Source organism: Phytophthora parasitica (genome assembly GCF_000247585.1).
Source record: "Phytophthora parasitica INRA-310 unplaced genomic scaffold supercont2.31, whole genome shotgun sequence".
NCBI lineage: Eukaryota > Oomycota > Peronosporomycetes > Peronosporales > Peronosporaceae > Phytophthora > Phytophthora nicotianae.
In genome coordinates, this window is record NW_008649017.1 from 547300 (window position 1) to 560243 (window position 12944).

Below are 12944 nucleotides of genomic sequence, written 5' to 3' on the forward strand. Positions count from 1 at the left end.
TTGGCTGCCACACTCTTCTTCGTGGCTTTGGATCTCATGCTCGAGTGGCTGGTGCTTGCATATCGTAAGATGTGCATCCGCGAGTGGGCTGTGGTATGGCTCTCGTTTCTTGCGATCAACCTGGTGTCGCTGGATTTGGGTATGCTCATTGGAATCGGTGTTGCAGCCCTCAATTTTATTCTGAACTATATCCAAGCTCCTGTCATGATCCAGGATTATTCGCGTGATGCGCGGGATATCTTAGAGCCCTTAGTAGTTTCCAGGAATCTTGGTTCTATCGCGCACTTTGAGTTTCACGGATATTTATTCTTCGCATCGGTTGTCCAGCTTATTGAGGGTGTGCAGAAAGGTGTCTACGTGCACAAGTGTAGCAACACTTCAGACAAGCAGAAGTATCTACCGGTATGTGCGTTATCGCACAACATTACCGTCGAGTGCTTGGATGGCTCTCCAGCACCAAACTCGAATATTTTACCAACTGAACTTGTCGTCATGGACTTCACTCATGTGTCTGGAATGGACGCAACAGCTGCTCGAGGTGCATTCCTGATCCTGAAAAAGTATTGCGGAAACCAAGGGATTTCGATTTTGTTTGTGAATGTACTTCCCAAGATTCGCAAGCTATTGTTGAAGAACGAGGTCACGAGTAAGGAGAGTTTCTATGATACTATGAATGCGGCTCTCGAGTTCTGTGAGAGCCACTTGTCCAATGGCCGCTAGTATCAGCTAAATCAATGCATGAACACAATATACGCATTGTTAAACGACACGAAAGTGCGAACACTTAGCACGTGGCTCGTACATTTAAAAAGTAGTGTAAAACTCATGTACTTAAGTAATAAAATGCAGTCTAAATACAATCTAGATTAAAAAATATATATTTAAGACTGCATTTTTTATGTGTATCTATATTTTAAAAAATACAGATTTAATCTAAATTAAATCAACTGAAAAAGACTTAACAAATATCCCCCCCCCCCCCAAAAAAAAAAAACCCCCCAAAAAAAAAAAAAAAAAACTTAAGACTTTTTTTAGCATCGAGATTCTTTTTTTAGCATTAACATTTCAAAATTTATCCCTCGTATTATCCTTCTGTTCAGTCAAAGGCTCAGAGCGCGACATCCGCTAGGTTCGTGGTAACACAAACCTGCGTTGCCATTCTCTTTTTATTTAAACAAGTCTGCTCTTGGAAATTGCCCCCATTTTCTTAATTGACTAACTTGATCGCGGTTTCACTGGAGACGTTGTAGTCGCGGTATCCAAACGCGCTTGCTGAGGGACTCTCCTGTCGATACAGCCTGATAAGTTCACCGTCCTGGTCAATCAGCATACTTCATCCTCTTTCTTTGTCATTTTGACAGGAAACATGCAACGACTTTTCGTTTGAAATACCTCTGTGAGCATCATTACGTGCTTGATTAGGCTCTGAGTCCATGCCAACAAGAACTATTAAAATAGTTCTCGTTGGCATGAACAATATTTAAAAAAAAAAAAGGAAGCCCGGCCCCGCCAAAAATGGACAGGCTGCAGGTTTCTTGTAAGCAGATTTCAAATCGTGTTACTTTCTTGAGGAGCCGAAAACGGCTTGCTGGTGGGAAAATTCGTCTTCCCAGTACTTTGCCATCATCGATGCCATTCATTAATAATGGTTTTGAAAAACCTGGTCTGACTGAAATGATTCAGTTCGGCGGCTCGCCCACTAGGGGCACAGCAAAATTTCATACACGAGTATTATTTCTATGTTCCCAAACATTAATCCCTTACTAGTAACAGTGTAAAGTTAACACGGGCATGTGATCTTGGTCACCAACGGCTTGCATCGTGCAAGTTGCACGGCCCGCAGTACTGCCAGTACAGTAGGAGTTCCTCGGGGAATCGTCGGTACAGCACCTTCACTTGTCTTGGGATCTGCTCGTGCATTACATACCTCAAGCCAATCCCCATAACAAAATTCAGTGGACATAGCCTGAAAGCAGCGCTTCCAATGTTGCATTCCTGCATTCTCAGTGATTTGACCCAAGCGCGTACAGGCTCATTCTGCGTTCCGACCCTCTGCAGTGAAGTAAGTGTCTGGCCTCGCTGGGCATGGCCTCCATCACTCATGATCGAAGTCGGAAGCCAAGTTTCTCTGCTTCGCGAGCGTTCCTACTCAGCAGGGGACCAACGCATTCCAACAGTAAACCTGAAGTCAGTTCGTACAGCTTACACCCTATGACCAAGTTCGCGAACTCGTTAATGTATGGAGTTGTCAACTCGATTCGAGCCATCCCCACCATGTACGGCTACGCCGCCATCATCTTCAGTCACCCGACCTTCTTGCACTACATGCCGGCTTTGTCCAAGCTCGTCATCTTCTCCAGCGCAATCCACCAGCTCATGTTCACGCTCATGAGTTCGCTGCCGTTCGCCATCGGTCAAGTGCAAAACGTCGGTCTCATCTTTCTCGGCGCCATGGCCACGTCGATTTGTAACTCGCTTAACGACAACGACGACGAAGACGTGACTGCGGAGGCCAAGATTGCCACGACTATCGTCACTATGGGCGTCGCGACGGCGTCGTTGGGCGTTTGTCTGGTCATCATGGGGCGATTCAAACTCGCTGCTCTTGCCTCGTACTTACCGATGCCCGTGATCGGTGGTTATCTTGCATACACCGGCATCTTCTGTCTCTTTGCCGGGTTTGCAATCAGCACTGGATTAGTGGTCAATGATTTCTCGTCGATGCTCGATGCGTTCAAGGACACTCACAACATTATCCTTTGTGTACCAGGATTTATCGGTGGTATATTACTATTGGTGATTTCGAAGATGTATAAGAACCCGTTCGCACTATCGACTGCTATTGTGGCTATGCCAGTATTTTTCTTCTTGGTTCTGGTAGCCGGCAGTATTTCGCTCGATGAAGCACGTGAGAGCGGGTGGATGGAGCCGGCCGAGAAATCTGCCTCTATCTCGGAGATCATCAGTCTGTACGATGCCTCTCTGGTTCACTGGGATCAGATTCCTAGACAGGTCGTCACGTGGCTCGGGATGGTCTTGATCGTCGCCTTCTCTTCCAGTCTGGACGTCGTTGCCATTGAGATCGACATGGGCAGCAAACTCAACATTAACCACGAACTAAAGACTGTGGGCTGGTCTAACATTGTGAGTGGGTTATTCGGAGGGTACACCGGGTCGTACAACTTTGAACAGACCATCTTCACTTGTCGTTCCAAGACCAACTCACGCATCGTAGGCGTTTGTGTCATCCTGGCGGAACTCGCTATCGTCGCGATCCCTGTGGCCGTCATGAGTCATGTACCCACGTTCTTCGTTGCAGCCACACTCATCTTCGTGGCGTTGGACCTCATGCTGGAGTGGCTGATACTCGCTTATCGCAAGATGTACCTGCGTGAGTGCGTCGTCGTGTGGCTGACGTTCCTGGCTATCAACTTCTTCTCTCTTGAGCTCGGTATCGTGGCCGGCGTGGGTGTAGCTGCTCTCAACTTTATGATCAGCTACGTACAAGTTCCAGTCCTGAATCCTCGCCCAATAGCATCAGCTCCGAGGCCGAACTTTGGCGAAAGCGCAGTGACTCGCTTTTCCGTGGCTGTACCGAATTTTGGACAGAGTACTATGAGTTTCCGTCCCAACGCGTCAGTGGGGACACGTAACCTCGCTCAGAGCACCGTGTTCAACGTGAAAAACGCTGGTATCGCACACTTCGAGTTCTGCGGGTACCTCTTCTTCGGTTCGGCTGTTAAAATCCTGGACGGCGTTCAGAAGGGCATCTACGTTCGTAGACAAACAAGCGACAATGAAGACGAGCGAGGAACACAGCGTGAGTCCAGCTTCCTCCCAATCCGCGCGTCCTGGAATGCCCCGGTTGAGTGTCTTGATGGTACGCCCACATCGGACGAAAATGCTATTCCAACTGAGTTCGTTGTCATCGATTTCACTCGCGTATCCGGCATGGATGCGACTGCAGCATGCAGCGCCTTCGCTATCTTGCACAACTACTGTAAGATCCAAGGCATCCGTGTCGTATACGCTAATGTACGTCCAAATATCCGTGCTCTGCTGCTGAAGAGTAAAGCAGCGACTGATGACAGCATCTTCGCCACGACCGACTCAGCTCTCGAGTTCTGCGCGAAGCAGTTGATGCCTGATGCGAATGGCTCAAAGGAGACTCGTGGATACGCTAATGAGCCTATCAGCTTGTTATTGCACCGCTATTTAGGAGAACCCGACAACTCGAGGCTGCTGAAAGGTGTCGACCAGTTCTTCAGTAAGCGTGAGATCCCTGCTGGTCACGAGTTCTACCACGTTGCAGAGTCCTCGGAACATTTTTACTTCTTGGCTCGTGGGTCGGTTAACCTGCTCGTGAACGAAGACGGCAGCGTGGACCCCGGCCAACCTCTCACTCAGCTGCAGACTGTGCTGCCTGGCTCCATGTTCGGTGAGGTTTTCTTCTTCAGCCAGCAGCCTCGTCAAACTGTAGCCATCGCAGCCGAGCCCTGCACGGTCTTTGAGATGAGTCGCGAGCAGTTCGACGCTATGAAGCTCCGAGCCCCCACACTATCTGTCAGCTTCCTCGACGTGGTAGTACAATCCATTCTGAAGTAGCCATTCGGTAGCTACTTCGCCAACCGCTTCGAGCGGTACATTCACATTAAATATAAGACTGTTTGTTGAAGCAGACTTCAATTTCACTTTGATTGGTCAAAAAGATCTAAAAATTAGGTAGACATACACTTTTTTGCCACTAATTCTCAGACCAGACACACGGCTTCCGACCTGCCGCCGTGATGGCCATGTACGAGGTGCAGGAGCCGTGCTACTACTCGGTTCTCGATGTGGACGCGGACGCAAGGTACTTGTCTCTCTATTCGCGCCTCTTCCGTCGCCATTCTCCTACTATAGCCTACACAATCACGCTGTGACTATAGTCCATCGCTTCACACTAACTGTATATTGCTGTGCTACGAGCAGTCCTTCCGTGATCGTCAAGGCTTATCGCTCCATGGCGCTCAAGTATCATCCAGACAAGAATCCCAACGCTGAACCAGAGCAATTCCAAGCGATTACTGAGGCTTACGAGGTACTCTCGGACCCAGAAAAGCGACGGCTGTATGACCACTACGGTCCATCGCTCAAGCCTCGCCTAGGCGAGACTTTCGCCCAATTAGCACCACTGCTACTGTCCTTCGCCACAGGCTTCATTGGCTCCAGTACGCGCGCATATAGCGGCTCGCTCAGCACTCGAGCCATGTTCGGCTGGGAGGTCTGTCTTATGGGCGTCGCGGGCATGTACTATTGCTACCAGCCTAATGCCAAGGACAGCGTAAAACCACCGATCAAGCCCCAGATCAAATCGAAGAGAGAGGTCGTATCCGTATCCGACTACGTGACTATCACATCCATGGGCCTATTGATGGGTAATTTTACAGGCTGGGCAGCCACGGCGGTGGTGTTGCTCTGCAAGTCAATTATGCTGGGAAGTTAGTTGACGGTGAGTAGCCCTTAGTGTGAGGTGCAGCTGCACGAGTATAAAGGAGACGATAGTGTTTTTTTTGCAGGAGAGAAGAGAGGAACGAAGAGGTTCTGCCACTCACTTAACACATGAGATGCTTTAACGTTATTTTACAATTGTTTATGTGTTGTCTGATTGACAACATTTCAGTGTGAAGGTCTTGTGTGCCGATGTAGAATAGGCCCCGGATGTTGCTAATCAGCAGCATCTGAGGCCTGTTCTCGGCAGTGCTGATACATTTGACTATAACGAATTGATTCATGGGTCGGATGAACTCTTGCTGCTCAGCGCGAGAAAGCACTGAAGAATTTGGTTGTGCCATTTCTCGAGACGTCGGCCCATCCGGTTCTTGTTCAAAAGCCCTAGAAAATTGCATGTTTGAGAGCTTATCATGCGCTCGTACATATCCGATGGCACTCGACGGACTGGAAGCGCTTGCGACATCCAGGCAAGTATAGGAGTCGTCCGCCAGGAGAAGCTGCTGCTAGGCCAACCACCTTGGGGGTATCGAGGAGGTTTTATCATACAAAGCAGACAGTGGTTTTCTTGTGCTTCCAACTGCTACGGTGCATTGAGAGCCCGTGGACCACGGCCGTGCTGTCTAGCATAAACATATCAACTTCAACGTATGCCAGCATAAACAGTAGTCCGGTGTTCCGGATTTTTGATTGACAAACAAACTTCAGGATCAATTTCACGTCTGACAATTCTTGTCAGTGACAAAACCCTTGAAAAACAAAGTAAGTGCAATGGATCTCTGCTCCGAATCAATGGCTCTCGCTGCGCTCGATACTGCATCGATATATCGAATGCAACGATGGTTTCCTGACAGTAGTGCAGGTGCAAATCGGATACCGTGAATGAGAAGTCGCTTGTTTCAGACCGAACTTCTCAATTGTCGATGGTTATTCTCCTTTCGTCGTCGCAGGCAATCAGTATTTGCCCGCGAACATCATCAAATTGTGGATAAGCCGCACTTTCTCTCAGACAGACCAAGCTTGCCCTGCTCCAGAATCCGTCAGGGCCACGTGAAGAGCGTGGCCGATCATAAACACTGTATTGTCTGCCTTACGCTGTGATGCCACGCCAGACAAGAGTACATGTACACGCAAGGCGGCTTTGAAGGCTCCTTTGCTCAACTTCGAGGCGGCTGTCCTGTTTTGTACATGCCAGTACGCAGCAGCTGTCTGACGTCAAGGTAGACTAGTCCAATCTTGCATGCACTGCTCCCTTGACTTGGCCAGCTCCCAGTCACTGGGCCAGTCGATACCTCCGGTACAGCTTTCATTCCGCATTTGGCTCTCCACCGCAAAAGTCTCCAGTTGCATCCAGTACCAAGTCCGTTCGATATGAAGATCTGCACTTGTCTTCTTGCTTTGTCTGCGAGTGTGGCCGCACTCACCTCCGGTTCGCTAGTCGTAGACACAGCTCCCGAGGAGCTTTGCCCGTACGTACTGCCCAAGAACTACGGTGAAGCTGTCAAGATCGGTGACCAGATCTATCGCTTCTCCGTTACGGGCCCGTCCTCCGGTGGCGCGTTCACTCTGCTGCAGACCAGTGCACCGGAATCCACGAGTTTGGGTGTGCTTCCGCATATTCACAAGACTCACTACGAGAATTTCTACTGCACCCGCGGTCGGTTCCAGCTCTGGGCCGAGTCCTACAACTCCACGTCCGAGCAGCAGACCCGCGTGCTAACACAGGGCGACTATGGTGCTGTGCCGCACAACACGTATCACACGTTCCAAGTGCTGGATCCAGACACGCAGATGACCGGCGTCATCCAACCTGGTGGCTTCGAGGTGCTCTTCGTCGCACTCCGCGACTCGTATTACAACTCCAGCACGTACGCGAACTTCGCGCCTTCGCACACGAACTCGTCTGCCGGCACGAACGCCGACACGATCTCGGCGCTTGAGGAATACGACGTGTACGCCCAGCTAACCTGGGAGACTCGTCACGACACGGTGAACGGAACTGCCGGAAGCGGCAACTGGCACAACGGCACGAACGAGCTAGCCGATGACGGCCACACACCGTTCTTCGTGGCCAAGAACTTTGCGCAGAAGTATCTTAACTATGAGAACGGCTACAAGTTGCTAGCGCCCGTGCAGAAGGGTCCTCAGAGCGGTGGCAACTTCACTATGGGTACGCTCACCATGTCGGCGAAGGCCAGCAACGAGACTGTAAACACCATCACGCCCAAGCAGCCACTGGCGTTCCAGCTTGAGGAGGGACAGCTATCGGTTGAAGTGGACGGCGAGACAGCGCAGCTGATCCAAGGCGACGTCCTCTTCGTGCCGGGCAATACAACCTTCAGCTATCACGCTACGGTGCCTGTCACCAAGTTCCTGTACGTTAGCGGCGGAGCTGACGGCTTCGACTACGACCTGCTCCAGAGCAGCGTCGAATGGGACTACGCCGCCTACCCCACGTACGCTGGATACACTGCTTAGATGGCAGGTTCATTCTAGCTAGAGGGAATTGGTAAACCACTTCAACGGCTTCAACTTGATCTCGGACTTCGATTTTATTGCGAATAAAGCTATTCAATATCTGCTTCTTGCACTTAAATAACCGTGCAGACAAGATTAGATTAACGGCGACTAAGATGAGGAATAGACAATCGTGTCCAGTCGCGCAGCACAAAGCACAGGACAGAGGAAAACCAAGTCCAAGCGGATACCATTCAGCTGGTCGACAGGCAGAAATTCGGTTCATGCTCTGACTATCATCGTTCGATCGCATTTCTAATTTCGTCCACTCCCACAAATTCTTTGCCGTCTTTTTCGACCAATCATCGTAACGTCGTGTTGGACACGTCGCATTTCCGACAGCGTCTCAGTCGCCTTCTTACCATGGAGCTGCCCAAGGTGTCCAAGGTGTCGCCCGCTATGGCCACAGATCGCGGCGCTGCGCTGCGCATGTTGCTAGTACAGGGAGTATTCTTGTTCACTGGCGTCTTCTCCACGTGCTTGGCGCAGTTCGTATTCTACCAAGGCGCAGGCGACCAGAAAGCCATGCTATTGCCACTGTGCAACTATTTAGGAATGATGCTCGTGGGGCTACTACCCGCTGTAGGCGCTACTGCGGCTCAAAAGACTATAGAGAAAGGAAAAGAGACGCAAGAGAAGAAGCTGGAGATGCCAGAAAGTCCCAAGAAGCTGCAGATGCAGGTCAGCACGTCCCCAGAGGACGACGTGGAGCAGCCGGAGCTCACGCCCACACAGACCGACACACTGACGCCCACGAAGCGACGCTCTATGGATCTGGAGATTGTGGACATGGAGCTCACACGACGTGCCACCGTAGCCGAAGAGGGTAACGAGAAGGAAGAGAGCGAAGACGTTAGCAGTGACGACGAGGCGAAGCCAGCGCTGGGCTTCCGCGTGACGCCATCCTCTGTCTCCTTCTCATTATCCACCGTACAGCTCTGCATCATCGTGTCGGTGGTACTAGACTTCGCTGGCTGTATCTTCTCCAACGTGGGGCTCTCTATGGCTGGCAGCGGACTGTACCAGGTCGTGTACTCAAGTGTCATCTGCTGGTCGGCGCTCATGTCCCGCTTCATCCTCAAGAAGGTCGTGTCTAAGGAAGAATGGTTCGGAATTGCACTAGTGACCTTCGGACTGGCGTTTAGCGCACTGGGAGAGTCAGGAAGCGGACGTGACAACGCCATTGTGCTCATGGGCTGCTTCAATACGCTGATTGGAGCGGCATTCTACGGCGGTAACTACGTGACTGGAGAATACACACTCAAGCTGGCGGAACGACCACATCCGAAGGAGTTGTGTCTTAAGATTGGCGCGGCTTGTGTCGCTATCATCGCCGTGTACCAGAGTATTTTTGTGCTACCGGAATGGGACGCACTGGTGACGCAGCCTATCGCTGAGGCTAACGGCAACACAACGTACATTGTGTCTGCGCTTGTGGCGTATACGCTGTCCCAATTGGCTCATGGACTCACGTATTTTGTGATGCTGGGCTCTAGTGGCGCAGTCACTACTGGCATCATGCAGAGCTTGCGTGCTGTGTGCGTGTTCGTGATCAGCTCGATGCTGTATTGCAGTCAACAGGAATCTCAGTGCTTCGACACGAAACGCGGCGTCGCCACGCTCATCGTCGTGAGCGGCGTCATGTTCTACTCGTGGGCTAAAAGTCAACAAGGCAAGGCCAGTGTGTTAGCTCCATCGTCTTTGCGACGACCAAAGAAGGACCCAAAGACGAAGATGGTCGCAGGTAAAAACTACGTCGTCTAGCTGGATATGGCTGTATCGTATATATTCAATAGTTCACACTTCATGTTACACCTCTTTTAAGTTTGTTTCTACTAGTCTGCTAACAAGCTCTCGGTCAGTGACTGCAGCTTTTGCAGCCGCAGATTCACATCCTCTGGCGTTAACTGGCCAGGACGAAAAAGCTTCACCTCCTTGTCTTCTGCACCATTGTCAGAGATTTCGTTGATGCTCATTCGATCGCTGGGAGCTTCAGCTTGTGTTTGGGACGCCACTGTTCTTTGTGGTGCTTGCTCCGTTTGAGTAGCGATGGACTCCGTAGACGTCGGCTCCGTTGCCATTGCCAGCTTATGTTCCTGTTCGCGCAAGGAGCTCAAAATGGTGTTGCGTTCCCGTCTCAACCGAGCCAACTCTGCATCACGTCGACGTATCTTTTCTTCAAGATTGGCAACACGCTCCGTCTCGTGGGCGAGTAGTGCCTCTTTTTGTCGTGCCAAGTCCCTTTCGAGCTGTCGAACGCGCACCTGTTGTTTACTGTGGTCAGTCTGAAGCAACGAATGGGCTAAGCGAGCGTCTTGGATCTCAGTCTGGTAGATTTCCTGCTCATGTTGCAGTCGCTTTGCACTCTCAGCCTCCAGTTTCTTCCTTTGCAGCTCAAAGTCTTGTTCCTGTGTTGTAAGCTGCTCTCGTAGTCTCTGGACTTCCAGTAGAGCCTCATCCCGCGCTACTGCAGCTACTTCACGCTGCTTCTGGGCATCAAAAAGCACCTCAGCTTGATCATTCAGATCTCGTTCCAGTCTGTCTTTTTGGTGGACCAACTCTCTGGTCTTGACTTCCCATTCTCGACGAACGCCACGCACTTGATCGCGCAAGTCGTGGGCATCTCGTGCAAGTAATCGACGAAGACGTTCCCGATCAGCTAGGAGCACTACATTCTGTTGCACAAGTTCACTGTGACTCAGCGACTCTAACACCTTACGGTCTTTGCGCTTCTTGATCAGCTTCGCTTCGGTTTGGTCCGTTGGCAGGCTAATTGGCAATGTGAATGGCCGACTTGGTAGTTCACTGCTCTTTACTGCTGTACAGAGGGAGCACGCACCATTCGAGTCGGCATGTTCTGCTTCAGTAGAGTCCTTGTTATCCTCCAACAATGCAGCTAAGGATACGGAACTCTCTGGGATGAAGAAAAGCAAAAATTCACCCCATGTGAGTGTACCAGTAAGGGATAACTTGCGGAGTGCAGTCTCGACGTGCGATACGAGCTTTGAGAGTTTTTTAGGGCCTCCGACAGCACTAAGCACGCCTGGATCTCCTCGTCGTAAAGCTTGCAGCAGCACTTGTGAGCGTACTAGCCCAGTGTCATAACAGTCGAGACGGTGAAACAGCGCGCGTAGTGCTGTCTCGGTTGCTGGTCTCAAGATTTTCCCTTCTGCAGGTGGACGCACCGCTGCGTTGGAAATGTCGCCACTGTTCTCGTTTTTCGTCTCCTGGTCTTGCATTCTCACATTACGCATCTGTTCCAGTCGGTGAGCCCATACTCGTCGTTCAGCCTCCAGTGCAGCCTCGCTATTACGCAGCCTCGCCTCCCGATGAGTTACCAGAGTAGACACCAACTCTACTCGCTCTTTGGCGAGCAATAGACGTCGCTCTAACGCTTGTAACCTCGCAGAACCGCTGTGTAGCTGCTCCACTTTATCACGAACTAGACCGCCAGTGAACCGAACCACCGTCCCAGCCAAATTCTGGAGTTTTTCACGCTCCAGCGCCAATCCTCGTACTGCTTGGACAGCCTTAGCGTTGGCCTGTGCTCGTTGAGCTTCGGCTTGGCGCGTAGCTACCACCTCCAGATCACGCTGAGCTTCAAAATCGGCTGCTCGTTGCTGCCAAATCTCTAGCTTCTCTTCACAGCGCGCAAGATCTTCGCTGATCTGGGCTTCTTGTAGTCGGTAGTCCTGAATTAGAGCCTCATTTTCCAGTTCGCTTGACTGAGCTTGGACCATAAGAGAGACGCACTTCTCACGCCAAGCAGCGAGCAGCTGGGTGTACACAGCTGCAGCAGCTTCAACTGTCGGCACAACAGCATCTCCGTTTTTACTGACTATGTTCAATTGGGAACCTGGACTGCGCTCGCCGAATCTAGCTAGTGTATGCCTTATAGTTTTGTCCTGCACGGTGAGTATGGCTTCGAGCGCCTCCACGCGGCTTTTCAGTAGCATCTCTCTTGTTCCAGCATCCGACACAGCGATATTGTGGCCATCATCTATTCTACTGGCGGGCTGGTAATGGTTATTCTGTGAGCCGGTGTACTCCTGTCGGGTTATGTTGCTGTCTCGGCGATCCGGTCTCCTGGATTGACGAAACATATCTTGTCTCTTGTGTCGTTCAGGTGATGGTGTGGTCGTTGCAGCTAAAACTAGAGGTGACGGCTGCCTTTCCATCTCATCCGACACGCTATACTCCATCCTGTGATTCGTGTCGTTTTCTTTCTCCTCCTCTTCCAACTCCCGATTTATCTCCACTCTCAACGTCGTATTCACTACTGGTATTTCACCATCTTGTTCGGTATTTCTTTGCGTCTGTAGACTCTCTGGCGTTAATAATCTCGTCGGTGACGGTACTGGTGACGGCGACCGGACTGTAGCTCCTCCACCGATCTGTGTCTTTAGCTGAAGCTTGGCATAAAGCCTTTCAGCTGCTGTAATCTCCTGTCTGTCTAGCGTTTGCAGCTGTGGTAGCATGGCTAGCACCTCACGGCGGTAAGTGAGCGACTCGGCTATCGGATTCCCGTCCAACAAAAGATGACGGAGGTGCGTCAATGACTGCAGGAAACGTAGCTCGCTCACAAGGGCCACGCAGTTGGTGCCAACGTCAAGCGTCTGTAGCTGTGTGCAGCCAATGAGCGGTCGCAGCGACTCAAGTGCGTTGGCTCGCAGTCGTAGCAGACGCAGTTCTGGCAGCCATATTCCCAATTCTTCGGGTAGCGCCGTGAGGCGATTTCCACCGAGATCCAGCTGTGTCAAGCAGCGCGGCAGCAGCTGCAGGTGGCGTACATCACGGAGCGCATTGCTAGACAGGTTGAGACTCTGAAGCGCCGGGTAGTCTGCCGCGATCTGCGCCGCCAGCTCCGGTGTGAGCGTCTGCAGCGGCATCCAACTTGACGAAATAACGCGCGCAGTTGTGACTGGCTGAAATAGTGG

The 12944-nt window shown here is 51.2% G+C and overlaps 7 protein-coding genes across 8 annotated transcripts; 5 read left to right on the forward strand and 2 right to left on the reverse strand.

Annotated features, from left to right (window-relative positions):
* Window positions 1-36: 36 nt before the first annotated feature.
* PPTG_13088 (hypothetical protein) lies at window positions 37-720 on the forward strand (the record flags this gene model as incomplete). The annotated part of the gene is made up of 1 exon (XM_008908813.1): window positions 37-720. One exon carries the CDS (start codon window positions 37-39, stop codon window positions 718-720), a length of 684 nt encoding a protein of 227 aa, XP_008907061.1.
* Window positions 721-1207: 487 nt separating this feature from the next.
* Window positions 1208-1944, reverse strand: PPTG_23169 (hypothetical protein; the record flags this gene model as incomplete). Its single annotated transcript, XM_008908814.1, has 2 exons — window positions 1208-1298; window positions 1928-1944. 2 exons carry the CDS (start codon window positions 1942-1944, stop codon window positions 1208-1210), a joined length of 108 nt encoding a protein of 35 aa, XP_008907062.1.
* Window positions 1945-2085: 141 nt separating this feature from the next.
* Window positions 2086-4605, forward strand: PPTG_13089 (hypothetical protein; the record flags this gene model as incomplete). The annotated part of the gene is made up of 1 exon (XM_008908815.1): window positions 2086-4605. One exon carries the CDS (start codon window positions 2086-2088, stop codon window positions 4603-4605), a length of 2520 nt encoding a protein of 839 aa, XP_008907063.1.
* An 86-nt stretch (window positions 4606-4691) lies between these two features.
* Window positions 4692-5675, forward strand: PPTG_13090. 2 transcript variants are annotated; one of them, XM_008908817.1, is made up of 3 exons: window positions 4763-4852; window positions 4972-5491; window positions 5559-5617. In XM_008908817.1, exons 1-2 carry the CDS (start codon window positions 4788-4790, stop codon window positions 5483-5485), a joined length of 579 nt encoding a protein of 192 aa, XP_008907065.1. In that variant the 5' UTR covers window positions 4763-4787; the 3' UTR covers window positions 5486-5491; window positions 5559-5617. The 2 variants fall into 2 exon arrangements, with proteins under 2 accessions (XP_008907064.1, XP_008907065.1); XM_008908816.1 differs by having other exon boundaries at window positions 4692-4852; window positions 4972-5675.
* Window positions 5676-6635: 960 nt separating this feature from the next.
* Window positions 6636-8229, forward strand: PPTG_13091 (hypothetical protein). Its single transcript, XM_008908818.1, has one exon. The coding sequence runs from the start codon at window positions 6862-6864 to the stop codon at window positions 7966-7968; it is 1107 nt and encodes a 368-aa protein (XP_008907066.1). The 5' UTR covers window positions 6636-6861; the 3' UTR covers window positions 7969-8229.
* A 78-nt stretch (window positions 8230-8307) lies between these two features.
* Window positions 8308-9827, forward strand: PPTG_13092 (hypothetical protein). Its single transcript, XM_008908819.1, has one exon. The coding sequence runs from the start codon at window positions 8371-8373 to the stop codon at window positions 9769-9771; it is 1401 nt and encodes a 466-aa protein (XP_008907067.1). The 5' UTR covers window positions 8308-8370; the 3' UTR covers window positions 9772-9827.
* Window positions 9747-12930, reverse strand: PPTG_13093 (hypothetical protein). The gene has a single exon (XM_008908820.1). The coding sequence runs from the start codon at window positions 12894-12896 to the stop codon at window positions 9843-9845; it is 3054 nt and encodes a 1017-aa protein (XP_008907068.1). The 5' UTR covers window positions 12897-12930; the 3' UTR covers window positions 9747-9842.
* Between the last annotated feature and the right edge of the window lie 14 nt (window positions 12931-12944).